Raw genomic sequence first — 25,358 nt, 5'->3', positions numbered from 1 at the left:
GCGGGCCGGAGCGGCGCGGCGGCCCCGCAGGAAGTGGGAGGTGTTCCCGGGCCGCAACCGCTTCTACTGCGGCGGCCGCCTCATGCTGGCGCGGCACAGCGGCGTCTTCGCCCTCACGCTCGGCCTCATCCTGGCCACCAGCGGCCTCTTCTTCGCCTTCGAGTGAGTCTGGGGCCGGCGGGGCTCGGGCCCCCCTCCGCCGCGGCACCGGGACCCCAGAGCCGCGCGGGGTCTGTGCCTCGGGTCCTCCCCTTGGGGCTCCGAGCAGCGCCTGTCCCCCTCCTTAAGCCCCTCCTTTTGGGGGAGCCGGGGTTAGCTGGCAACCCACGCTGGCCCCCGTGCTGGGAGGGGGTGGGCTGGGGGACATCTTCCCCCCGTGGGATTCCCGGTGTTCCTCCCTTCTCCCCGCTGCCCCCCGAGCCCTTTCCCACGGTACAGGCCCCAGACCCCCTTTGCAGGCAGTCACTGCCCCATCACCTGTCCCCAGGTGTGTTTATGAGGGGCAGGGGTTGTTCTGCACCTTGTTTGCTCTGTCTGGCCCCAGGAAGGGGTTTAACATGCCCCCAGGATGCCCCCCCGGCCTCTAAATGCAGCCCCCAAGTCTCCCCTCTTGCTCCCAAGAAGAGAATTGGCCCAGAATTGCAGCCGGGAAACCCCCAAGGCTCGTGGGCTTTGTCCACCACTGGGATCTAGGAACAGTGTTTCTTCTAAATGGTGACACGCCTCGGGGTCCCACGTCCAGGGTCTGCACTGGAGCTCGGCCCCCCCTGTGCAGCGGAGTCTGGGGAGGAGGGAGCGGCATCTCCCCAGGCCCCTTTCCTTTGGAAAGCTGGTCCAGGGAAGCTCCCTGCTCCTGCAGCCTGAGAGAGGGGAGAGCCAGGAGCATCCCGTTGTGTCCTGAGCTGCCCTGGGGAGCTGGGGAAGGATCACCGTGGGTTCCTGACACCTCGGAGGGTTCTGATGTCCTGCTTCTGTTTCTGTCCCGGGAGGGATGGGAGCCGCTTTTCCCTGGAGCGGGGGGCCACGCCTGCCTTTGGATCACGGCGTTATCCCTGCAAGTGTCGGAGTAAAGCTGCCCGAGCCTGCTGGTGGGGAGATGAAAGTATTTGATCGGATTAGAGGTTCTGAGAAGTCAGATGAGCTGAAAAGGACAGGCAGCTGTGGGAAGCAGACACAGCATCCCGATGGAAAAACCCCTTTCTCAGCATCATCCACGCCCTGACAGCTCTCTCTGCCCGGGCTGGGGCTGACGGGCAGCTCAGCACAGTAACGGCTTTGTGTGGCCAGGCAGAGAACCCAGGACATCTGCTCTGCCTCCCTTCTTGCCGAGTCACTCTCTCGAGTTTGAAGATGCCCTGGGGCTCTCCAAGTTGTTATTTTAGCAGGATGCCTCTGTTGCACAGGCTGCAGTTTGCTGGTTGACAGCAAATGCATCTTGCCTGTGTCTGCACTTCATGGTTTCTATGGGAAAACCTGGCACAGGGTGCCCAGAGCAGCTGTGGCTGCTCCTGGATCCCTGGAAGTGTCCAAGGCCAGGTTGGACACTGGGGCTTGGAGCAACCTGCGATACTGGAAGGTGTCCCTGCCCATGGCAGGGGTGGAATGAGATGGGCTTTAAGGTCCTTTCCATCCCAAACCATTTGGGGATTCTATGATTTATGTGATTTCTTGTTCCCTGGGGGGGCAGAGTGGGCTCTGGAGGTTCTCCCAGGAAAGAGGTGACAACAAGCTCACGTCTCTCCTTTCACAGACCTTTCTGTTGGTGACTGAGGGGCTCAGGCTTGGACTGAAGGGGTTTTGTTGCTCCGTGGCTGCTTTGTTCTGGACAGCTGAGCTGGAGAGGTGAAACAAAAGTTGCTTAATCCTCTCAGAGTGCTGCAGAGCCTGAGCACTGCCTGCAGCTGTCACGGCTGGGGCAGCCTGTCCTGTGCTGATCAGTCCTCTGCAGGAGTGGACAGTGGCTCTGTGTGTGCAGGGCTGTGTCCTCTGCTGTCCTCAGCTGCCACCTGTGGGTACCGGAGCTGCCCTGGTGTGGGGTGTGATCACACCGGTCCCCGTCTATGGAAAAACAGCCCCAGGTCAGCTGCTGAGGTGCCTGGTGGCTTTGTCACAGCACCCGGTGCTGGGAGGTGTCCTCAGCCAAACATCTGGCATGCCCTGAAGGGCACAGAGTCATCCAGAGGCAGCAAAGCTGTTGAATCAAAGCCAAGTCCATGCGCTGGACCCAATGGGATCCTGGTCACGGCGATTCTGATCCCTGCACAGCACGGGGTGTTGTTCCTGTGTTCTTGGTGCTGCTGTTGTAGAGGTGACCAGGCTTTGGGGCAGCTGGTGGGTTTTCGAGATGTGGTTCTGGGACTGCAGAAGATCAAAGAGGTTGTGTGCAGGGCCCTGGGTGTGTCTTGGTGCCTCAGACCCCCTCTTCCCAGTTCCACCCCAGTGTTTTAGGGGCTGGCTCTTGCTGTTCATAGACTCAGAATATCCTGGGCTGGAAGGGACCCACAAGGATCATCGAGTCCAACTCCTGGCTCTGAACAAGACACCCCCAAAAAGGTTGATAACCCCCAAAGGTTGATGCCTCCAAGAAGGTTGTTGACCCACAAGGCTCCGCAAAGCAACAGTGCTTGAGCCCGCTACTCCATGGCAGTTTGTGGTGTGATGTTCCAGCTGACAGTGGGCCTGTGCAATGATTGATAACAATTCCATTTCATTTATCTTTTAACAGCTGCCCCTTCCTTGCCAGTCACCTGACCCTGGCCATCCCCATCATCGCCGCCATCCTCTTCTTCTTTGTCATCAGCTGCCTGCTCCAGACGAGCTTCAGAGACCCAGGAATCCTGCCCAGAGCCACCCCCAGTGAGGCTGCAGACCTGGAAAAGCGAATTGGTGAGAGCTCTGACCCCTCTCCTGTGTTTGGTTCTGTGCATGGCTCTGTGTGTGTCTGTGCACCTTTCAGGCTCAGTGAGGCCCCTTTTTTTGGGTCTTGGCTCCTTAAGGTTTGTCCAGGGGGGAGAAGAATCCAGAGTATCAGACTGTGAGGCTTGACAGTGGTCACCAGTCGTGGTGAGAGGTGCAACAAGCTCCTCTGGCACAGCAGGCAGTGCCTCAGAGAGGATCTGCAGAGCAGCTCAGGTGCTTTTTGTTCCCGTTCAGTCCCAGCGCTTTCCCAGGCAGCAGAGCTGAAGGATAATTAATGCTTTTTGATACTGTGATTTGCCATTGAGCCTGCTGTGCTGCAGGGTGTTCTTTAGAGTAGGCTAATGTTTGTCCTCTTCTAAAAACTGCTCTGTCACGCTGGTTTGGGGACAGCCAAGGAGATGTTTGCATCCAGGAGCTGTGGACCTCGTTGATGTGACAGGTTGTAATAAATGCTTTAGTGGAGCTGATGGGAGACAGCTTGAATCTGTCCCACGGAAGACAGATGCAAGGCAGTAATTCTACATCTGACTTTAAAAATGGTTTTTAAATATCCCCAGAGTGGTGATCCATGTTTCTATTTATAAGGGCCTAAAGCAGTAATCTGGCTGCAGATGCTGCCTGATGTGCCAGCTGTTACTTTTAATATAATCCACTTTTTATCCTCTTAACATGCTCACGGTTGCATCACTATTTTCAAAGAATTCCTCACAGTTGGAAAGGTACTTTTTAGGGAGTGACTTAAAGGAATAACCCCCAAAACTGCCGACGTGACACAGTGGGTTCCCAGCTTTTGCTGTGCACGGGAACAGTCTCCAGTCCCCAGGGAATAATGCAGTGCCAGCACACACGGATGTAACTTGCAGTGTCCCTAAAAATCCTCCGTTTAAACCTGGAGGAGGAGGAATCCCTGGAGGCTGTGGGGTGACAGGCAGTGGCAGGGATGCTCCTGCCAGGGCCACCCAGGTTCCTGTCACAGCAGAGGCAGAGCCAGCCTGTGTTGCTGTTGTGACCCGCTGGACACGCAGAGATGAGCTGCTGTTCCTGGGCTGCTGCTTTACACTCATTATTTATAAATTACTTGACGTTCCCACAGCGCTGGGCACTTACTGCTTCCTCTTGGCATCCCAGCAGCGTTGCCACTGAACAAAGACAGGCCATAAATAATGCTGCGAGGAGCTGACTGGAGCTCTTGGCTGCCCACCCTGCAACAAATCCTGTCTTGTCTTCTGTTCAAGCCAGGAGAGCATGTGCCAGCCCCTGCTCCGGCTAGGAGGCAGCTGGGGGTGACACAGGGGTGACACAGGGGTGTGAGTGCCCCTCCTTGTCCTTGCAGACAGCATGGGCAGCTCCACGTACCGTCCCCCGGCCCGCACCATGGAGGTGGTGATCAACAAGTACGTGGTGAAGCTCAAGTACTGCTACACCTGCAAGATGTTCCGGCCCCCGCGCACCTCCCACTGCAGCGTCTGCGACAACTGCGTCGGTGAGGGGGCACGGGGCTGGGTGTGAGGGGAAATGTGGTCAATAATAGGATATCCTGAGCTGGAAGGGGCCCACAGGGATCATTGATCCAGCTCTTGGCCCTGCACAGACACCCCAACAATCCCACCCTGGGCATCCCTGGCAGCGCTGCCCAAACGCTCCTGGAGCTCTGGCAGCCTCGGGGCCGTGCCCATTCCCTGGGAAGCCTGGGCAGTGCCCAGCTCCCTCTGGGGGAAGAAGTTTTTCCCAATATCCAGCCTGACCCTCTCTTGACACAGCTCCAGCCATTCCCTCAGGTCCTGTCACTGATCCTGTCACTTGTGTTCCTGGACAGATTGCTTTTTGCTTCTCCTGAAGGATTATAAAAGAAGATACTGGGTGGGCTGTCTCCTTTGCATTTAAATTCAAAGCAGCACCAGTGCAGTGGCTCAGGGCAAGGGGCAGCACATCCAAGACTCCATGGCTCTCTTTTCCCCAGTTATGGGAGGAGGGTTCTGGAAAATGCAGTTCCACAAGCACGAGGTTTGCAGCGGGCTCCTCGATGTGTGTGGCCTGGCTGTCCCCAGGCTGGTACAGACACCACGGAAACTCTGTGCCTCTGGACTCGAGGTGGAGGGGGAAGATGGGTTTGCAGCTCCTCATTCTGGGAGGCTGAGCAGAGTCTGCTCCGTGTTGGGTGCGAGGTGGCAGGAGCCCCCCTCACCACGAGCCTTCATTCCAGAGAGATTCGATCACCACTGCCCCTGGGTGGGCAACTGCGTGGGGAAGCGCAACTACCGCTACTTCTACGCCTTCATCCTGTCCCTGTCCTTCCTCACCGCCTTCATCTTCGCCTGTGTCGTCACCCACCTCACCCTGCGTAAGTCCCCGGCCTGGAGGGGCTGTGGTGCTCCCAGCACAGCTCTGGGTCACTGCTCCTGTGGGACACAGCAGGGCAAGGGTCTGGGTGGGTCACAGCAGGTGAGGGATTAAAGGGTCCCAGACATGAGGGAGCCCCTGATCCAGCTGCATCTCGCTGCAGAGGGGACTTTGGGGGCTGGGGATGGGATTTTCTTGCCCAGAGCAGATGAGCTGGTGGTGCATCCACCCTTCCCCTGGCAGGGAAGGTGACTTTCCCACCACACTCAAAGCTCCCAGAGCCGTATCCATGCACTGACGTTTCTGCAGCGTTCCAGACTGCAGATGTTCCTCAGGCACATCCTCAGACACATCCACACGGCCCACGGGGGTGGAGTTCTGGCTGGAGGGGCAGGGCTGCCTGCTGGCATGCCGTTCCTGGTTGTATTTTGCTTTGCAGGCTCTCAGAGGGATGGGTTCCTGGCCACTCTGAAGACAACCCCTGCGAGATATCCTTCTGCTGGCAGCAGCTGCTCGGGGTGCCCAGCACCACTAATCACTAACAGAGAGGGGCCAGGAGCTCTTTGCAGGTCACCCTGGTGTCCTTTCCTCAAATTAATTTAGCCCCCTGGCTACCTGGGACTAAGGGTGGGTGGCAAAGTTGTTTCCCAGTTCGCAAGTTGAGGTGAAAAGGGAAGAGCTGGAGCAGGCTGTGCCTTGGTGGATCCCTGCGGACCAGCTCGGGGAACGGGAAGCTTGCCCAAACCTCACCAAACAGTCCTCTGCCTCTCCTTGCAGGATGATTTTGTTCCTTGAGACTTCCTTGACTTTTGTTTTCACTGTGCTGGAGCTGGTGATTTGTTTTTTCTCAGTCTGGTCTATTCTGGGCCTCTCAGGTTTTCACACTTATTTAGTCGCCTCCAACCTGACGACGAATGAAGATGTAAGTACCTGGGTGCTTGTCCTGCTGCCAGGCTGTCCATGGCCCATCCTGAGCAGGTTTTCAGGGAACTCTTGGCTTCCTCAGTGCAGTGTTTCACTGCCTGTGACAGCCCAGTGCAGAGCAAACTGCCTGTGCCCACGGCTGCACTTCCAGGTGGCTGAGTTAGAACCATCACGTGTGTGTTTTTTCCAGTCTGTTTGTGGCCTTGCTTAAAATTAGGAGTTCTGAGATTAAAAAGCCCAGAGGTGTATTTGGGTGTGAGCTTGGTGATCTGAATTCAGCATCCCGTGTAACCACGGGTTTCCTCTGGGACCCTGGGCCAGTCCCTTTGTGTCTGGCAGTTCCTCATCTCTAATAAGCAAATGATGCACAGACATCTGATGAGATTTACCTTCAAATCTGGGGTGTGCACAGACTCCAAAGACCAAATGAGTGCCCCGAGTGGGGCAGATTGTATGGAGAAGCAGGATCTGTCTGATCCTTGGAATCAAAATTCACCCTTCAGGCCAGAAGTACCTGTAATCCTTGCTGGGATCTTCCAGCACTGCAGAAGGCATGTTTGCATCCTTTTTCTTTTTTGCCTTTTCCCCTTTCCCCTCCACCTTACATCCAGAGGTGTGGCAGAACTGCTCAGGGCTGTGTGAGTGAAGCTCAGTTTGTACCCCAGCACTGAGACCACCAGTGGCCCGTTGCCTCTCTGGCCTGGTTGCCCATGGCTCCAGCCTTCTGCTGCAGCTGGGGAGAGGAAGTAAAACAAGAGGAGGAAATGTGCTGGTAAATGCTGGTAATGGTTCAGTGCAGCCCGGGCCAGGTGTGGCAGCTGCCCACCCGCCTGTGCCACACGTGGTTTCAAAAGCAGAGCCCGGGCAGCTCTGGGCTGGGGACAGAGGAGCCTCTGGGCTGGGAATCCCCTCGCTGTTTGTTCAGCCTGAGGGACCCAGGAGGGACCACGAGCTGCTCTGATGGGCTGCCAGCCTCGGAGAGCACGAGGGGAGGAGGAGGACGGGGCTGGTGTGTGGTGACAGTGGTGGCAGTGACACGTTGCTGTGCAGCACTTGGGGGCTCCCAACCTCCCACCCCTGCAGCAAGGATCCATTACCGTGTCACTGCCTGCTCTCGCATCCTTCCCCTCCTAACCTGTGTCCATCCCTTTCAGATCAAAGGGTCCTGGTCAAACAAGAGGGGCTCGGAGTTTGCCAATCCCTACAGCCATAAAAGCATCCTCACAAACTGCTGTGCAGTGCTGTGTGGACCATTCCATCCCAGGTAAGAGACCTCCAGGCACTGGGAATTGCATCCTGCTGTGGGAGGGGGGCCTTGGGAAGGACAGATCTGTCGTGGTCCACGTCAGCACAAACACATGTGCTCTGATGGTGAGGAGGAAAGCTTCCCACTCTGCAGAGAAAGGCTGGAGATGGATGAGTAGGAGATGAGCTGTGTTGGAACGTGATGAGTTTGGGGCACTTGTAGTTGTTTAACGGAACTTGGAGATAAGACAAACCCTGCAGTTGGATGAGGGGAAGAACAGCACCAAAGGATTTGGCAGCAGATGGTCAATACCAGTACAGGCACTTCTGGTCCCCGTGGCCAGGGTTGGAATGAGGTGATCTTTGAGGTCCCTTTCACCCCAAACCATTCCACGATTCTGTGATTCTTGGCACATTTTTGCTCCTGTACTCTGAGGCTTGAGCCTCGTGGCAAACAGCCAAGGGAGATCCACACCAGGCAGGGCAGAGACCCTCAGGGCTTCACCAGCACTGAGGTCTCCAGGGATGCTCGGTATCCCCCGCCAAAGGCTCTTCCCTGGCTGCGAGTGTCCCTGAGCACAGGACAGCTGCAGCTTCGTCACAAGGTGGTGCAGTTGGCCAGAGTCAGGCCCTGCTCTGCTCCTTGCTGGAGCTCAGCACCTGCCTTGGAGCTCCCAGCCTGTCCTGGGGATGTGGGGATCCCAGGAGGATCCAGTTTGGAGTCGTGAAGCAGCTCGGTGGTGCTAACTTGGTGTAACAGCAGCAGAGTAAAGCGTGGTTTGTATTTTATATCTGACCCTGCTCCCTGAAGTGTCCCCAGGCTTTTTGTTGGGTTCAGAGGTGCCAAAATGCGGTGCTGCCATTCCAAGCTGGTCAATCTGTGCATTCAGGGAGCCAGGCTGGGAGGCTGTGGGGAGAACAGTGTTTTATTCCAGTTTGTTCCTCTTTAATGTTGGTTTCATGTTGTGAAGCCCTTTGGCCAGTTCCCCTTTGTGTCTGTGGTGGCCCAGAGCTCCCTGTGGCTCGGGCTGGCCTGTGGCTTGTAAGACAGGTGGGCGGCTCATGGGATGGGCCTGGGGCTCATGGGACGGGCCTGTGGCTCTTGCTGGGCAGGAGCCCCGTGCTCCAGCATCCTGCCTGTGCTGTGCTCAGCAGCTCCCAGGAGAGCCTTCCCTGTGGCCTGTGAGCTCCCAGTTCCAGTCTTCGTTCCCTGAACTCCTTTTCCCTTCCTGTTTTCCAGTTTGATAGACAGAAGAGGATTTATCCAGCCAGATATCGGGACCCCGTCCAGTCCCAAGAGCGAAATCCCTTCCTTTGGAGCCAAAACTGACACCAGCATGGTAGGAGGCATTCCCTAGCAGTGCTGTGATGTTCCCAGTGCCTGCTGTGCCTGCACCTTGCTCCAGCCAGTTCCTTCCCCTGTCACGTCCCCGGCCTCAGGAGGGACAGCCCTGGGACCCAGAGCTGCCAAGGACTCGAGCCATGTGTTGCCTTCTTTTTTTACATTTATTTATTACTTTTTGTTTATTTGTTTCACTGTGACGTGGCCTGTCAGGGGGTTTGCCTGAAAGAGCCCGACAGCTCATGGGACCCTTGGACTGGTGCTGGAAGCAGGGGGATCCCTGGGGAGCCCCCAGGCCCCTGAGCTCCAGGGGATCTCTGTGAATCCTGCCGGGAATCATGAGGTGGGCCAAGGTGGGAGGTGGGCACTGTGTCCCTGTTGTCTGCATGAACACATCCTGCTCCCTGTGCCCACCTGGAAGGGCTGCTCTGTCTCTCAGGCTGGAGCAGCTTCCCCTCTCCAGAAGCTGCTGTGCCTTGGTCAGTTGGGCTGTCCAGCTGGGAGGACTCTGGCTCCCAGCAGAGCTGGGGCAGGTGAGGCTGTCCTGGGTGATCCCTGCTGGTCCCGTTTCTGGCTGGTGGCTGGGGGGGGCTGTGTTTTGGCCCTGCCAGTCGGTCAGACACGTTCTGCAGCAAGGACACGAGTCGGGGGCCCCTCCTCTAATGGGGAAGAAGAAACACTCTGTGCTCTGTGACTCTCCTGAGATGCAGGTCACAGCTACAGGGGTCAGGTTTGGGAACTGGAGCTTCCCTGGGTTGTGCCCGGACTTGGGGAGACCAAAAGGCAACGGAAAAGTGTGTGAATTCCTGAGGGTCACACCCTTCCCAGGTGGAGTTTCACAGAGGAAGCAGCAAGAGGGTGCTGGTCTCCAGTAAGCTCATGGTGTGCTCTTGGTTTGGGTCTCTGAACAGCAGAGTGTCCCCAGGGCTGTCCCCAGTGCCCTGGGAGCCATTCCAGCTGCTCACCCATGAGCACCCAGGCAGCCAGCTCTGTGTCCCTGGGGCGAAGGGAGAGTCACAAACCTTGTAGCAATACTTGAATCGTGTTATTAAAAGCTGCTGGATATTTTTGCACAATTTGTAGGACTTTTTTTCTACGTAGAACGTTTTCTATCCTGCGCAGGGAGCGTTGTGCACGTTGGCACCAGGGCAGAGGCTCACAGTGCCGAGCTGCTGTCAGGTTTCCTTGGATCAGACAGACCAGTTTCAACCTCGGGCAGGGGCAGCAGGTTTTGGGGGGCAGCCCAGCCCCCCTGAGTTCACCAGCATCATGCTTTGTACTCTGTGAGTGCCTGTGCCAGGGGGATGGCAGAGGAGCAGTGAGGAGGGGGTTACCAGGGGCCAGACTCCTTCCTGTTTTTATTTAAACCAGTTTCCTTTGTTACTCAATAAAATTCTATTTTTAAAGAGTTAACTGCTTGGATGATTATTTTCCTCCTTGAAGACAGAAGAGGGCGGGTGTGTCCTGGTGTTTGGCATCTCTCAGGTGCCAGCTGGACTCGGTTAGGCTCAGGCCTCACCTGGAAGCTCCTGGAAGCTCCTGCCACGAGGGATGAGCAGAGGCTGGTGCTGCTGTGACTCTTGCTGGAGTGAAGGGATTTTGCTGTCCCGCATTTCCAGGCTGGGCAGGGGCTCATCCCCTCCCCACTGTTGTCACCTCAGTGTCCTTTCCCCAGCTGAGATCTGTGCTCCCTGTCTGTGCCAGCCCCTCGGGCCCCGTGCCAGGTGTGAGGTGCATAACCTCTGGTGTCTTCCCCAGGAGGATGCCTGCCAGGACTTTGCCATTTCCTGCACAGCCTGACGGGATTTGCCCTTCCTCGGATGTTTGCCCCGATTTCTGAGGGTTGCCTGGTAAGAAAGTGCTTTCTTCTCCCTGTCACCCACTCGAGCCATCCATCTCATCTCCACTGCATGACAGCTCTGTCCTCGGAGCCCATTGCCCCCAGCTGTGCTGACATCCGTATGCCCCATCCATCCCACCAGGATCCCACCGGCACGGGGGCAGGGTCCCAGGGCTGGGAGGGTGAGGGGGCACCTGAAGGCTTTGCCAGAACAGGATGGGTTTGATTTCCACCGGCTCTGTGCTGGGCTTGGCATGGGCTGGAGCCACCCGGTCTGCATGGGGACACGTGTGGGACCCGGGTGGGAGCCGTGTGGCCGGGGATGGCAGAGGGTTCTGGAGCCTGGGGCTGGCTGGAGCACAGCCTGCAGTGGCCGTGTGAGGAGACCCCGGCCAAGGCAGAGATTCCGTGTTGGAGGGAGCTGTGGCCTGGACAGGGCTGGCCCCTGTACCCCCATTCCTGACCCGTTCTGTGGCTCAGGTGACCCCTCTGCCCATTTTCCTCTCTGCAACACCTGGTTCCTCCTCCTGTGGCCGAGGTAAGTTCCTTCAGGGCATGTCGGTGACCTGTGTCACCCGTGGGCTGTGGAGCTGCCCCTCTGCCCCCTCCCTGCAGCACCCCATGAGCTCCTTGAGCCTCGGGGCAGGGATGGAGCCCCTTCCTCCCTTTGTCCCAGCGTGTTCCCGCTCTGCCAGCGAGCCTGGGTGCTCCGCCCTGCTCCCGCTGCTCCTCACTCCTCTGTTTCTGGCACTAACGCTCTCCTTCTCTTCCTCCCCTCTCCTCTTCCTCGCTCTGGGTGGATCCAGTGCCACGAGCCCCAGCAGCCTCTGCCTCTCGTGGAGATCCCACGGGAGCCGAGCCCACAGCCATGACCACCTCGAGTGCCTCCGCTCGCCAGGGCTGCGCCTTCCTCCCTCCCCCAGAGCGGGGGGAAGCGGCCGCGGCACGGAAAAGCTTTTCCAGCCCCCTCCGGGAGCCGGGACAGGCGTCCCGCGGGCTCGGAGCTCGAAGCCATACAGCCACCCCAACAACGAGTGCAATAACCGGAGTTCCTGCTGTCTCCCGCCGCTGGACGGACCCCGAGGCCGCCGGTGGCTCCCCGTGGCCACCGGCTGGACACTCAGTGACGGTGTCTGCCCGCCATAGATGCTGGAATGTCGTGGTTGGCATTCCAATGGGATTTTGGAAGGAGCAGGATCACTCCAGAGCGTTTACAGCCAAGCCAGGGGCACCACACAACCCCCCCCAGCCCCTCCGAGCCGTGTCCGTGCGCCGGAGGACTCTCCCCATGGGAATTCATTCCTGGTCAGTTTATCCCTGCAGCCCCCCGGGCCAGCTCCCCCCTGCCAGCCTCATCTCAGCACGGCTCTGGTTTTAGGGGAAGGGGTTCCAGCCCCGCAGCACCTTGAGCAGCCAGGCCTGCCCCAGCCGTGTAGGATTCACCATGTATTTATGCCTTTTACTTTTGTAACAAAATGAAAGTTTCTCCTATTTACTCTACGCTGGTGTCTGGCTCTGCTCCGCTGGTGGAGGGGAACGGCTCCTGCCTGGGCAGGCCCGAGCAGGGAGCCAAGGGAAGACACTGAGGGCTGGCACTGCTTTGCCATCGGCTGTGTGGCCACGGGGATGGGAGCCAGGAGCTTCCCACACTGGGCTGCGGCACAGTTTGGGGCCGGTCTCAGCCATCCGTGGCTCTGCACCCTCCTGTGCAGGGGGAAGGGCCAAGCCAGGCTGGGAAGGAGCAATGGGCAGTGCCCGCAGGACCCGGGGCGCTGTGAGCACCCCTTGGAAAAATGCGTTGTCCGCTGATGTTTTGGGAGCTTGGCAGCGTCCCCACGGCCAGGGGGAGCAGCAGGGCTGGGCAGGGTGGTCAGACGGGCTCTGAGCATCCTTCCAGTGCCGCTGGGAACAGCCACGAGCATCCTCTGCCTCCTGCCAGCGCCCAGCCCACGCCTGCCCTCGGCTCAGGGGCTGGAGACGTGCGCTGGCCTGGGCAGCGTCCCCAGGGCTGGGGTTAACTGGGTGCCCCTCTTCCCGGGGTGATCACAGAACCACAAAATGGTTTGGGATGCACCTTCTGGTGCTGCCCTTTGGCATTCGGGGCACCCACGGGTGCTCTGTGGGGTGATGGTGCAGCCGAGCTCACCCACAGTCCCTGCGCTGGGATCTGGGGCTCTGCCCTTCACCCACCGCTGGTTTTCCACAGAACTGGTGGAGCAGAGCGTCCCTGCAGCCTCCTCTCAGCTCGGCACTGCCAAAACTTGGCAGCAGCTCAGCACCTTTGGCAGGGGCTGCCACAGCCGCCGGATCCAAGGCCAAGCCATCCACACCCCACAGGTGTCCTTGCTGGGGAAGGGGATCCCACCGGGGTCTCCCCACGGGAGCCAGCACCAGGTTAAAGAGCCCAAGTGCAGGGTGGGGCAGGATCATCCTGGTCAGGCTCTGAATCCTTCCCCAGGGCTGGGGACTGCAGACCCCAAACCCAAACTATGGCTTTGCTGCCCGAAGGAGTGCGAGCTCAGATTAACCCACCCAGGGATTCCCACCTCTGGTTTTCCAAGAGAAGAAAGTGGATTTTGGCAGGCTGGGTACATTGGGGTGCCTCTTTGGCCCCAATCCCTCTGTGGGGGCTGTGTTTTGTGCCCAGTGGAAGTTCTTGGAGGGTCTCTATGGGTCTGCCGGGCAGAGGGTGGGACACAGGCCGTGGTCTCCTACTCACCCGTTCCTTTGGGAAGCGCCTTTTCCCGACTCAGCGGGGCGGAACTTGCTCCCACGGGATCAGCTCACCTGGGGAAGGAGCTCCAATTGCTGCACGTGGCACTCGGGGGGGGGCACGGAGGGGCTGTGGGGGAGTTGGTGGAGCTGGGCACCCTCACGCCGCTGCCATGGGAGCCCCTCGATGGCACCCGGGCACCCCAACCCCACCACGGGCCGGGGGCTTGGCCGGGAAGGGGTGAACAGCCCTGAATCCCTTTCCGGGCTGCAGAGGGAGAGATGTGAAGACTGGGGGTGTTTTCCTGGGCTTGAAGTGGTTGGGGGAAGCGTCCTCATGTCCTTCCCGCGCCCTCCATCCGCAGCACGGGCCGCTGCGGGAGCTGAGCGAGGCGCGGGGGGATCGCGGGGCGCTCCCGGCCGGGTGTGGGCAGGGAGGAACAAAGCAGCGAGTCAGGCTCATTGAAAGAACCACAACGCTCCTTTTCGCCTTGGCCCGGAGCCGCCCGCCCCGCCCCGCCCTTCCCGCACGCTCCCGCACGGAGATAAGGCCGGGACTGGGCCGGGAGCGGGGCCGGGGCTGCGCCAGCGCCCGGCGTGTGGCAACAGGCTCGGGAGTGAAACTCAGCGCAAGGCGCAGCACAGATCCCTATCGGGGCACTGCGCCGCCGCCGCGGCCCACGGCCAGCCGGGAACAGCCTAAAAATTCCAAAAAGCGAACCCTAAAACTCTTCATTTACAGCTTGAGAGATGGGAAGCGTCCCCGGTGGGATGGGGAAGGGCAGCCCCGGGATGGACGCGGGCAGCGGAGCGGGGCGGGGGCCGGGCTCTCCCCTCTCTCCTCCCACCGCGGGGTGCTTGGGGGGCTCCAGGCGGTCCCACTCGGGGCGGCTCAAAGGCCAGGGCTGATCGTGCCCCGCTCCTCGGGACGGTCCTTCCCGCGGCGCCTGGGAGAGGTGCGGAGCCGCTGCCTCGGTTTCCCCACCTGTGGGAATAAATACCTGCCCGTCAAGCCCTCGCAATTACCGGCGAGTTAATCACCATGTTAAAAACGACAGTGATATGACTTTTTCAGGGGGGGAGGAACCCGTTTTTACGAGCGGCCACACCCCGCGGCCCATTTCTCCGGGGGGGTGGGAAGAGCGGAGCGCTGCCGTGTGTCCCCGTCCCCTCCAAAGGACAGCGCAGCGCCTGTCGCCCTTCCAAGCCCTCTCAGCAGCGGGATGGGCGTTCCCTGGGTGCCGGGGTGGGCGTTGGCTCTGGGGAGACCCTCGGGGCATCCGCGGGTGCTGCACCCACGGGGAGGGCAGGGCGTTGGCCGCCCCCCTCGCCCCCTCCCCAGCGCCCGCCGCCCGCGGGCGATGATTCACCGCGATTTTCCTTTTAAGGCCGCGCTCGGCGGGGAGGAAGCAAAGGAGGAGGAGGAGGAGGAGGACACTCCTTGGACCTGGCTGGCTCCTCCTGCTCTCGCTCGAGGCTCCGACGCCCAGCCAAAAGCGAATCCCGGCGGCAGCGCTCGGCAGAGGCTCCGACGGCTCCCGGTCCCGCTGCTCGCCCAAGCGTCCGCCCCGCGCCCGCGCCCCAGCCATGGCAAGAAACCACCAGGTGCAGAAGGCCAAGCTGGCCGAGCAGGCTGAGCGCTACGAGGACATGGCAGACTTCATGAAGGCGGTGGTGGAGTACGGGGACGAGCTGTCCAACGAGGAGCGCAACCTCCTCTCGGTCGCCTACAAGAACGTGGTGGGCTGCCAGCGCTCGGCCTGGAGGGTCATCTCCAGCATCGAGCACAAAACCGAAGAGGGCGACGACAAAGCGCAGCTGGTGAATGAGTACCGGGAGAAGGTGGAGCAGGAGCTGAACAGCGTCTGCAACAGCGTCCTGGGCTTGCTGGACAAGTATCTCATCAAGAAGGAGGGCGATCCTGAGAGCAGGGTCTTCTACCTGAAGATGAAGGGCGACTACTTCCGATACCTGGCCGAGGTGGCCGCCGGGGACGACCGCAAGTCGGCAATAGAGAAGGCCCAGAAAGCCTACCGAGAGGCCATGGACATCAGCAAAAAGGAGATGCAGCCCACGAACCCCATCCGCCTGGGGCTGGCCCTCAACTTCTCCGTGTTCCACTACGAGATCGCCAACGCCCCCGAGCAGGCCATCTCCCTGGCCAAGACCACCTTTGACGAGGCCATGGGCGACCTGCACACGCTCAGCGAAGACTCCTACAAGGACAGCACCCTCATCATGCAGCTGCTCAGGGACAACCTCACGCTATGGACAGCCGAGTGCGCCGGAGAAGACGGCGGCGAGGCTGGCGAAGAGCCCAAGAACTGAACGTCCCCAGCCGAGCCGGGGACCGGCCCCCACCTGCCCCCGCTCCAGACCTTTCGGCATCTCTTCATAGGTTTTTTTTTTTGTTGTTTTTTTCTTTTTTTTTCGGTTGGTTGGTTTTGGGGGGGAGGAGTCTCAGCTCCTCCACGGTCCTCCCAGCCTGGATACCAGGAGTGGGGGTGGTTTTGGCAGGGCCCCTCCCTCCCTCTCCCCCATCCTCTGCTCTGGGGAGGGGGAAAAGAGGGAGAGGGGGTACCTCCATCCCGGAGAGCTGCCAGCCCCCAACTATTTAACTTTTTTTTGTGGGGGGTGTCCAGTCTGGTTCGTGCCAGCTCCAAACCCCCTGTCCGGGAGGGCTGGAGCAGCGACAGGAGGAGGTGAGGGGCTGGGATGGGGCGAGGGGGGTCCGGGCAGTCCCCCCGTTCTGGGAGGGGGTCGTGTGTTGCCAAAGCCTCTGTGCATCTCCAATAAACCTTCTCCTGCACCTCTGCTCTCGTCTGCCTCGTCTCTCCCTGCACACGTGTCCGGGCAGCTCCCACCGCCGCCGGGCGCCCGCATCACCTCCCATCCCATCCCATCCCATCCCAGTGGGACAGGGAGCAGCCGGGTCCCCCAGCACTGGCTGCTCTCGGTGCCCCCAGCCCCACAGCAGGGTCTCGGGGTGAACTGCGGCCTGTGGGAGGGCTTGGGGAGCTGTGCATCCACGGGACAAGGGTTTTGGCAGCCCCACGCAGGGCTGGCTGCTCCAGGAGGTGCTCCAAGGTCCCTGACCCCACTGTGGAGTGTCCCACCCCCTTGGTACAAACCCACAGTTCCCCAAAACCTGCCACTGACTCCCCTGTGTGGGTGCCCAGCTCCTCCCCCACGGCTCCCCTGAGTCCAAGGAGGAAAATCCACTGAAGCTGCACCAGCAGCGGCACAGGGGCAGCCCTGCGGTGTCGGTGGGGTGGGGACATCCCTCTCAAGGTCCCGACGCGCTGGGACAGGTGAAAGCTCAGCACTTCTGGCCCTGGCACGAGGCCACGGTGAAGGGCCCAGCTCCCTCCCCCTTCCCCCCCCCCACCGGCGCGTTTCAACACGAAAAATAATTACAATAAAATACAGTCACGGCACCCTGGGCTATGAGCTCACCAGAGCCAGCAGGGCTGGGCAGGAGCCAGCCTTTGATGGGAAGCACCGGGGTGCCGGGAGGAAACGCGCCGTGACTCAGGACGTGCTGCCCGGCTCGGCAGGAGCCCCAGAGCCGGGACATGGGGGACGCGCCGGTGCCGAGCCCTGGCGGTGCCCAGTCCCAGCCTGTGGAGTGCCAGGGACTCCTGGGCTCTGGGGAAAGTGAGGCACGAGCAGGGAAGTGACCCCGTGGCGCGTGCAGGAGCCGTGGGGTACCCAGGGACCAGCCTGGGCTGTGATGAGCTTTGCCAGGGCTCTGCTGCAGGAGGTTGGGCTGCACAAACCAGAACCTGCTCACCCCTGGAGTGGATCCCAGCAGCGGGGATGAACCCCTGTGAACCCCCCTGGCCCTCGCCCACCCCCAGCCCCTCCCCAGCCCCATCACAACATCGCCTGGTGCTGCCTTGGCCCCCAAGGCCCGGGACAGCAGCTCCTCGGGGGTCCCCAGTGGTGTCAGGGCTGGACCTGGGGAGAGCCCACTGAGGGACCCCAAAGCTCGGCCTCCACCTGGCCCCGAGCGCTCCCAGCCTGGGAACAGCCCCAGACCTGTAATTACCCAAAGCGGGGCAGCTGACGGGAAAAACGAGCCAAGGGCTCGTGCTGGTCCCTGACCCGATGGCCTGGGGACACCTGGACTGGTTAAACTGGAGGGTGGGGGGTGGGAGCTGCAGGTGCTGGTGCCCAGGAAGGGTTAACTGGGGGTGTCTGTCCATCCCTGGGGCTGCGGGTTCTCCCTGGCTTCCCAGGAGTTAACTGATTTCAACAGCTGCCGAAATTGCAGCGTGGCTGGGCCGTGTAGGAGGATGGTGCTCCCCGGCTCCCAGCCGGTCCGGCAACTTTCCCAGCCTGGGAAGGAGGCCCTGGATCCTCCTGTGAGAGGGTTGTGCTGCTGGGGAGTTCTCTGGGGTCCTTCTGTCCCCCTGCTCTACACAGGATGCTGGGACCCAGCTGGAAAGACCAGGGAGACACCAGGACCTTGATCCCCATCCTGGTCCTTGCCCAGTGGCTGTGGAATGCTCTCAGCACCCCGGAAGGGGCATCCAGAAAAAACTCTCAAATGTATGAGTTTTAGTGTCCTAAACACCATTAGAGCAAAGGGACTGGATGCCCCAGGGCCAGGGAGTGTCCCCCACCCTGCAGTCACTCTCCCAGGGGCTGGTAGCCATGGGGAAAAGGCCACCAGAACAGGTCTCTGAGGGCCAGCAGGGATGTTCTGCTGCCTGCAAAAGGCTCTGCCCATCCTGAGTGGGAGCTGCGGGAGCCACAGCCAGGCCTGTCCTTGTCACCAGCTCTCCCAGCCTCCTCCCAGGGTTTTGTGCCTGGGACTGGGGCTGGGGCTGGCTGGTCCTGGCTGAGGCACCACCAGTCTGGGCACCCAGACACGGGGTGTCCATCGCCCCTGGCCTCGGGGCAGCCTCCTGCCAGGCTGGCACCAGCGTCTGCTCTGGGGCCTTTGGGGTTTTTGGAGAGGTTTTTTACCCCCCTTAGAGAGCACCACTTGGGGAAACTCAGCTTTTGAGCAGGAGTTCCGTGATGGAGCCGCAAATTAGGGCTGGAACCCAGGAGGGGACCCAGCAAAGCCCAGCTCCGTGGCTGCGATTGATGCTCAAATCCCTCCATCCCCACAACAGTTCAGTCCAGGTCCAGTCCCACGGTCAGGGTGGGCTCAGCAGGTAGGACCAGCTCGGCAGAGCGCCGCGCCCCCTCCCAGGGATGTGCCTCGGTTGGGGTGACTCATCCTGGCCCTTGGCCCCGGCCGATTGCTCAAGGCAGCGATAGGAGCCAAAGTGTCACCTCCCTCAGCCCCGGGAGCCTGGCCGTGTCCCCTCCCAGCCTGGGGATGTGAGGATGCAGGAGCAGGCTGGATTTCACACCTGGATTTCACACCAGGCTCCAGCCTTTGCCTCCTCCTGGTCACCCTGAGCAGGAGCAGGATGGTCCCCACTGGGCTGGGGGTCCCAGTTCAGCCCCTGCTTCGTCTGTAGGAAGTTCCTTGGTGCAAAACTGCTGCAGTTTTGGGGCTGAAGCTCTCTGAGACCTCAGCATTTCTTGGCTTGAGCACAGCAGAGGATCCGTGGCCTGAGCTGAGTGGTTTCCATCCCCCTTGATTCCCATTTTCCTCAGCACTTGCAAGGCTGAGGCTGCAGATATTCAGGGCATTCAAATAAAAAAGCCCGAAAGCCACAAAAGCTTTGATGGTTCTTGCATAACTCAGCCTGACCTGACCATACCCTTTTAAGCCACCAAATCTCTCAAAGCCATGACAAAGCCACTATAAAATTAATATTTTTATGATCCCATCTCCCACCCCTTCACAGCAACTGCAGAGCTCCAAAGTGATGGGGACAAGGCCACGAGCCACAGGGTGAGGATGGAATTTCAGCTCAGTTATGGTTAGATTGGCTTCCAGAGCTTCAGCACCGAAATGCAGCCGCTGGGTTCCAGCCAGGAATACCCAGGGAAATTCCTGGGCTCACGGGAAGAGCTGAGGCACTGGCAGCACACAGGGGTTTGACCTTGATATCTAAAATCTGAGTTTCATTGGGAAGGGGTCTGGTTTATGTCTTTGTCCTCTCCCTGAGCTCCTCCTTGTCTCCAGATCCTGGCCACAGAGTTGGGAGATGTGGGAAAAATTCATTTTAATTCCTTGCCCAGCTGCCCGAGACTGTTCACATTTAGATCCATCGAGGATCTGGTCTCCAATCCCTCTGCCAGGGGCCAAACCATCCTGTGAGAAAATCCTGTTGTATTTTATGCAAGATCTTGGGCAAGAGGCGATGCTGAGTCTGCAGAGAGCTGGGATAGGGAGTCGTGCCTGCTCCCATCCCGTGTGGAGCTGCCGGGAGGCACTCGGAGACTCCCTGATGTGGACACCTCACTTGTCACCCCCCTGCCCTCCCGATCCATGCCCCAGCTGCTGCCTGGAGCAGGGAGCAGAGCAAGTGGCACACGAGGCTCAGAGCTGCTGCCGCCCCTGGGAGCTGCAGCAGGACAGCGAGAGGGAATTCCATGGGCAGGAGGGGAAGCCCCAGGATTTGGGACGTGGAGAAAGCAAGCCCAGAAAAAGGAAGGTGGATGAGGACACACCAGGCTGCTCCTGGGAAAGGCCCGACATGCAAACCATGGGCTGAGTCACACAGGGGCTTTCTTAACCAAAAGCCTCCAAGAGCCGAGCTGGCATTTTGCGCGCTGGGCTCCGTGCGGCCCCGCTCCAGCCTCCGGATCGCTCCTGGATCACCGGGAGTGACCTGCTTTCCCGTCCCACAGCCCTCCCTCCCTCCAGCAAGCACTGAGCCTGTTCTCAGGCAGATCAGAGAGGGCCAGGCCCCGGCCAACGCGGAGCTGCCGCTCTCGGCGCGGAGCTGCCGCCGCTCCCACCCGAGGCACTTTGGCCTCGGGCTCCGCAGCACTCTTGGGTTTATTTATTCAGGTTCAGCAAACTCGTAAGATGAAAGTGAGACCGAGGAGTGCTTTATTAAGAAAGAGTCCATCATTATTTCTAAGAAAAAGAAAAACAAACATCCTTCTGTCCTTGAGACGACGTGGAGGCGTCTCGGCTTGGATTCTCCTCGGAGCACGGGGCCCGTGCACAGTGCTCCTGCAGCAAGCCCAGGACTGGTGCCTCAAGTCTCCCTGCACATGAGGCAGCTCCAGCTGATTTTTCTGTCTCTGGATCTGTCCTGGACATGATGGAGGAGACTTTATCTTGCTTCTTTTCCTTGCTATTCCTGCCTTCCCTGGCTCAATCTCTCTGTTCCTAAGGGAAGACCCTCAGCCACCTCCTTTCTGCCAAATCCCTGCTCTGGGCAGCAGGGCCGAAGCTCGGGAGGTCAAACCCACCCAGAGAGGGAGTCCAGACCCTGCCTGGAAAGGCTTTCAGTTGCTCTGAGTCACAGCTTAAGCTCCGGGGAGGAAAAGGAGAGGTGTCAAAACAGAGGAGTGGGGGGGGAAGGGCGTGTCACAGATCCATCACCTCCTCTTCCACGGCTTTGTCCTGAGATTGCACATACTTCTCCTGCACTGCCAGGGTGCTGATAACACAGTAATTAAGGAAAACGAGGGGCTGGGCTCAAACACTCCCTTCTGCAGGAGCTCTGAACGTTCTCAGCGAGGAACCAGCCCAGCCTCACATTAGCCCGAAGGCCATCAGGAAGACGCAGCATCACCTGAGTTATTTCTGGCTCTGCCTGATCCCAGATCTGACAAGTGCAGGAGAATCAGTTGTATGGTTTGAAGGAGAAGGAAAGAACCCAACCGAGGGAGAGTGAGAGAGGAAAGTTGTCAAAAGATTCCTGACACGTTCACGGTATCTGCCCCGGGCTGGGCTGAGCACGCCCCACTCCCCACACGTGTATCACCCACCAGATGATGTCAGGAACAACCTGGGCCTGCAAATCCCAGCCTTTGTCCCCCAAGGAGAGAGAAATTAAATTCAGCACCACAGAGGATACGAAGAGAAGTGGAAGTCGGCCCCCACAGCTGCCGACATCAGCGCCTCCAGGCTGCGGTGCTCCTGGTCCCCGAAGGAATATCCGTTGGCTTTGTCCACGGCCTGCATCACCTGCCGCATGCTCTGCTTGTCCTGGGAGGAGGGACACGGCTCCCTGGGAACCTGCTCCTTCCCCACAGGCAGGAGCTCAGGCTGGGCTGTACTGGGGATGTTCTCTGGGGCTCTGGGCCACCCGGACAGCGCCCGAGGCCCCGGGGACACAAATGGGGACAAACAGGGACATTGGTACTGACACCCTCCACCCTCTCATTCCCTTTCACCACCTTGTCCCAGCCCATTGGCCTCTGTTGACACTTCTGCCAACTGCCTGATTAAGGACGTTTCCAGCCCCCCCTCCCCAATGTATTCCTCCCGATCTTCTCACTGTTTGCTGCTCCCTAATTTAACAAGGGTTTAGGTGATCCTCAGCCCAGACTTGAAATGAAGGCCAGAAGAGCTGAAGGAAGGGGGAGCCTGGATTCCCCACCTCAGGACACGAAGCCCAGGTAGCCCCAAGCTCATCAGCCTTTTCCCTTCCTTTGGCTGCCACAGATCATTTACAGCTCTGGGTGTGTTTCCCTGAGTCCCTTCACAGCGGAGGTTTCCAGCCCTGTGGCTCTGAGCAGGCAAAAAGGAGCTGCTACACATGCAAGGCTCCCAGTTCCCTCCTGCTGGGTCACCTGGACGTTGAGTGGCACGAAGGACACCAGGCTGTAGTCCTCGATCACCTCCACCAGCTTCTCGTTGAGGCGGCGGAAATTCCTGAAGAAGGGATCGGAGGCCAAATGGTCAACGAGGTAAGAGAGGTCCAGGACCTCGGTGTAATAATCCAGGTTGAAAGCTGCAGGGAGACAGGCATCTCTGAAGGCAAGCTGGAAGCTGAAGAGCACAGTGACATCTACAGCAGCTTCCCCTGCCACCCCCATTCCCAAAGAGCTGATTTGCACCTGACACGGCCCAATTCCACATCCCTCCCCCTCAAATTCCTCAAGCATCCAAGGCCAGGATGGAGCTCTGAGCAACCTGGGATAGTGGAAGGTGTCCCAGCCCACGGCAGGAAGGTAGAAGAGATGAGGCTTAAGGTCCCCTGCCCCCAAAGCATGCTGTGGTTCCATGGAATTCCCTTACCCAGCTTCCCGTACTGCTCGATCAGGTCCATCTTGGAGAGGACGTTGACGTGGGGCAGCTCCACGTGCAGCATGGTGGAGAGGGAGGTGCAGAGCACGGAGATGAACTTGCCGGGGTCTGTGCAGTAGTGGGAATCCACCAGGTGCACGGCAGCCAGCTGGGCAGCAAGGGCACAAAGGGACACACAAGGTCAGAGCCGTGGCAAGCCCATCCAGCTGCTCGTGGGACAGTCTGGAATGGCCACGGGACAATCAGCTCAGACCTGACTGCGCCGTGTGGGGAAAGGACCACCCCCCTCCCACCTCGTGCACATAAAACACAGGATCAGAGAACCTTGGAATGGTTTGGGTTGGAGAGGACCTTGCAGCTCACCTGGTCCCACCCCTGCCATGGGCAGGGACACCTTCCACTGTCCCAGGCTGCTCCCAACTCCGTCCAGCCTGGCCTTGGACACTGCCAGGGATCCAGGGGCAGCCACAGCTGCTCTGGACACCCTGTGCCAGGGCCTGCCCACCCCCACGATTCCTTCCCAATATCCCATCCAGCCCTGCCCTCTGGCACTGGGAAGCCATTCCCTGTGTTCTGTCCCTCCATCCCTTGTCCCCAGTCCCTCTGCAGCTCTCCTGGAGCCCCTTTAGGCCCTGGAAGCCTCTGAGCTCTCCCTGGAGTCTTCTCTTCTCCAGACTGAAAACATATCCATGTATATAAAGTGTCTATTGCCACATTCCCACCCTTGGACCACCACGGCTCAGAGCCAGGGAGGGGCTGTGGGGAGGCTTTTAGAGCTCCACCACCAGCACAAGAAACTTCACCCTGCAGCTGCTCCCCCCTTTCTCAGGGTTTCTCTCTTTGCAGCTGAAGTTTCCACACTCGCCTGAACTCTGCAGGGTTTTTGGGGTGGGAGCTGGGGCAGTTCCCCTCCTGAACAACACAACAGCCTCCGGATTCCCACCTCCCACAGGAATGCTCAGGCCCACTCGGGAGCAGTAACTGCAGCACACCAAGTTCTGCTGGGAGAGTCAATTGTGGCTTGCACTAATAATTAATAATTACACTAACGAGCAGTTCGGTTCCCTGGGTTTTGTGTGGCTGTAACAATGTGGTCCCAGAGCTGGGGAAGTCACTCCAAGTCAGGGCTCTGAGGTTGAGTCACAGCAGCAGAACCCAGCCAGTCTGGGGCTCCCAGGCAGGCGTGAGCACCTGGGAGAACACAAAACAGCCCTGTAAATGTCTTATTTTAGCAACTGCAATCCCATGTCCATTTATTCCAATGAAAATAAGCTCTAATGTGCAGATTCCCAGTGACATTCTCAAGCAAATGAAGTTGCCCTTCTTGCTCAGAGCACTCGGGGTTTGCACATTCATGGTCTGGCCCCGCCGCAGAGCAAGCGCAGCGTCAGCAGCTCCCGGGGCTGCTCTCACCTGCAGCTCCCGTTGTGCAAGGGAGCCCAGAGCACGTCCCACGGGGTGCACAGGGACCTGGCTGGGCTGCAGGACGGGCCTGGCACGGCCCCTGGATTCCTCAGGGCAGTGTCAAGGCTCCTGGCACACACAGAACCCCACTCTGGGTAAAACACACCCGGGTTGTGGGGAGGATCCTGGAGCACAGCAAGTGCTTGTCCCATCCCTGGAAGTATTCAAGGCCAGCTTGGAGCTATCTGGGCTCGTGGAAGGTGTCCCTGCCCATGGAATGGACTGGAATGAGATGAGCTTTGAGGTCCCTTCCAACCCAAACCATTCTGGGATTTTGTGCTAAGTGTGAGGAAGGAATCTGTGTTCCTGCTCCTAATCCCACTAAAAGCCCTAACACGCCATTTTTTGCCAATCCCTCCCAGCATAAAACAGGGCAAAATTCTTCTCCTTCCCTGACAAAGCCACTTCACATGAAAGGCCAAACAATTCCTGGAGGCAGCAGCCACGAGTACCCTCAGTGCCACTCTGTGCCCACGGGGCGTGGCCCCTGGAGCTCGTGGGGTGCCAGGCACTGACCCAGCCCATCCCTACCCTGAAATTCCACTTGGCCAGCTGGCCAAAGACGTTCTTCAGGGACTCGTGGTGGGTGTAGAGCTCCACCTGCCCGGGGCAGTCGAAGAGGACGTAGTGTCCCCTGAGCCCCTGCAGCTTGTCCCGCAGCCAGTCCGCGTTGGCCTCCAGGTACTCCATGCAGTAGATGAGGCCCCCGTTGGGGCCCAGCCCCAGGCTGGCCATGACGTCGGGCAGGGTGACCAGCTCGGCGATGTCCAGGGCGCAGGGGCAGGGCAGCGCCTCGTTGGCAGGGTCCAGGTTCACCACGGCCACCCTGCGGCCCAGCCGGCCCAGGAACTCCCGCATGGCCTGGCAGTAGGTCGTCTTCCCGGAGCCCGGCGGCCCGATGACCACCTGGCCAAAGGCCAGCGAGCTGCCCCTGCTGCCCTCAGACATGGTGGCTCATCTCCTCCTCCTGCCACGGGCTGAGACGGGACGACATCCCAATTACCGTTTGATCTGCGCTTATAGGGACGGGATCTGCTGGGATTCGCAGCCAGGAGCGGGCGGAGAGGAAAGGAAAGTGCCTGTACCCCGCTTTCTGACCACATTCCTCCTCCCCTTCCCCCGCGTCTCTCATTCCCCCCTCTGCTCACATCCCCCTTTCCCCTTCACATTCCCATTTCTCCACGTCTTCTTTTCTCCATCACCCCCTTTTCCCCCGAATCCCTCCCTCTGCCTACACCCCGTTCATCCCCACCTCCCCCTTCTCCCCATGTTTCCTTTTCCCTCGCGTCCCCTCTTCCTCCCTACGGCCCTCCTGACCCTCCTTCCGCACTCCCCGTTCCTCCCTCCCAGTTCCCCTCCTTGCCCAGACCGCTTCATCCCTTGTTACCCTCTCTGGTCCCGGTATCCCCCCCATCCCGGTGACCCCCCGATCCCGATATCCCCCCGATCCC

At 59.6% G+C, this 25,358-nt stretch overlaps 3 protein-coding genes across 6 annotated transcripts; 2 read left to right on the top strand and 1 right to left on the bottom strand.

The window, feature by feature from the left end:
- Positions 1-6: 6 nt before the first annotated feature.
- ZDHHC18 (zinc finger DHHC-type palmitoyltransferase 18) lies at positions 7-12,110 on the top strand. 4 transcript variants are annotated; one of them, XM_042015644.1, is made up of 10 exons: positions 7-162; positions 2,726-2,886; positions 4,253-4,402; positions 5,123-5,260; positions 5,699-5,747; positions 6,079-6,181; positions 7,338-7,447; positions 8,669-8,768; positions 10,529-10,620; positions 11,417-12,110. In XM_042015644.1, the coding sequence occupies exons 1-9, from the start codon at positions 83-85 to the stop codon at positions 10,568-10,570; spliced, it is 933 nt and encodes a 310-aa protein (XP_041871578.1). In that variant the 5' UTR covers positions 7-82; the 3' UTR covers positions 10,571-10,620; positions 11,417-12,110. The 4 variants fall into 4 exon arrangements, with proteins under 4 accessions (XP_041871578.1, XP_041871576.1, XP_041871577.1 ...); XM_042015642.1 differs by having other exon boundaries at positions 5,699-5,828; positions 6,037-6,181; XM_042015643.1 differs by having other exon boundaries at positions 5,699-5,828; positions 6,037-6,181; positions 10,529-12,110.
- A 2,682-nt stretch (positions 12,111-14,792) lies between these two features.
- Positions 14,793-16,131, top strand: SFN (stratifin). The gene has a single exon (XM_042015649.1). The coding sequence runs from the start codon at positions 14,910-14,912 to the stop codon at positions 15,648-15,650; it is 741 nt and encodes a 246-aa protein (XP_041871583.1). The 5' UTR covers positions 14,793-14,909; the 3' UTR covers positions 15,651-16,131.
- A 4,135-nt stretch (positions 16,132-20,266) lies between these two features.
- Positions 20,267-25,036, bottom strand: GPN2 (GPN-loop GTPase 2). The gene is made up of 5 exons (XM_042015647.1): positions 24,439-25,036; positions 22,435-22,591; positions 21,987-22,147; positions 21,269-21,399; positions 20,267-20,848 (listed from the first exon to the last, which is right to left on the bottom strand). The coding sequence occupies exons 1-5, from the start codon at positions 24,853-24,855 to the stop codon at positions 20,776-20,778; spliced, it is 939 nt and encodes a 312-aa protein (XP_041871581.1). The 5' UTR covers positions 24,856-25,036; the 3' UTR covers positions 20,267-20,775.
- Positions 25,037-25,358: the final 322 nt, after the last annotated feature.

Source organism: Corvus kubaryi, unplaced genomic scaffold (assembly GCF_017639235.1).
Source record: "Corvus kubaryi isolate FWS band 111438036 unplaced genomic scaffold, C.kubaryi_AGA036_p1.0 split3-37304, whole genome shotgun sequence".
NCBI lineage: Eukaryota > Metazoa > Chordata > Aves > Passeriformes > Corvidae > Corvus > Corvus kubaryi.
This window is presented reverse-complemented; position numbering and strand designations above follow the sequence as displayed.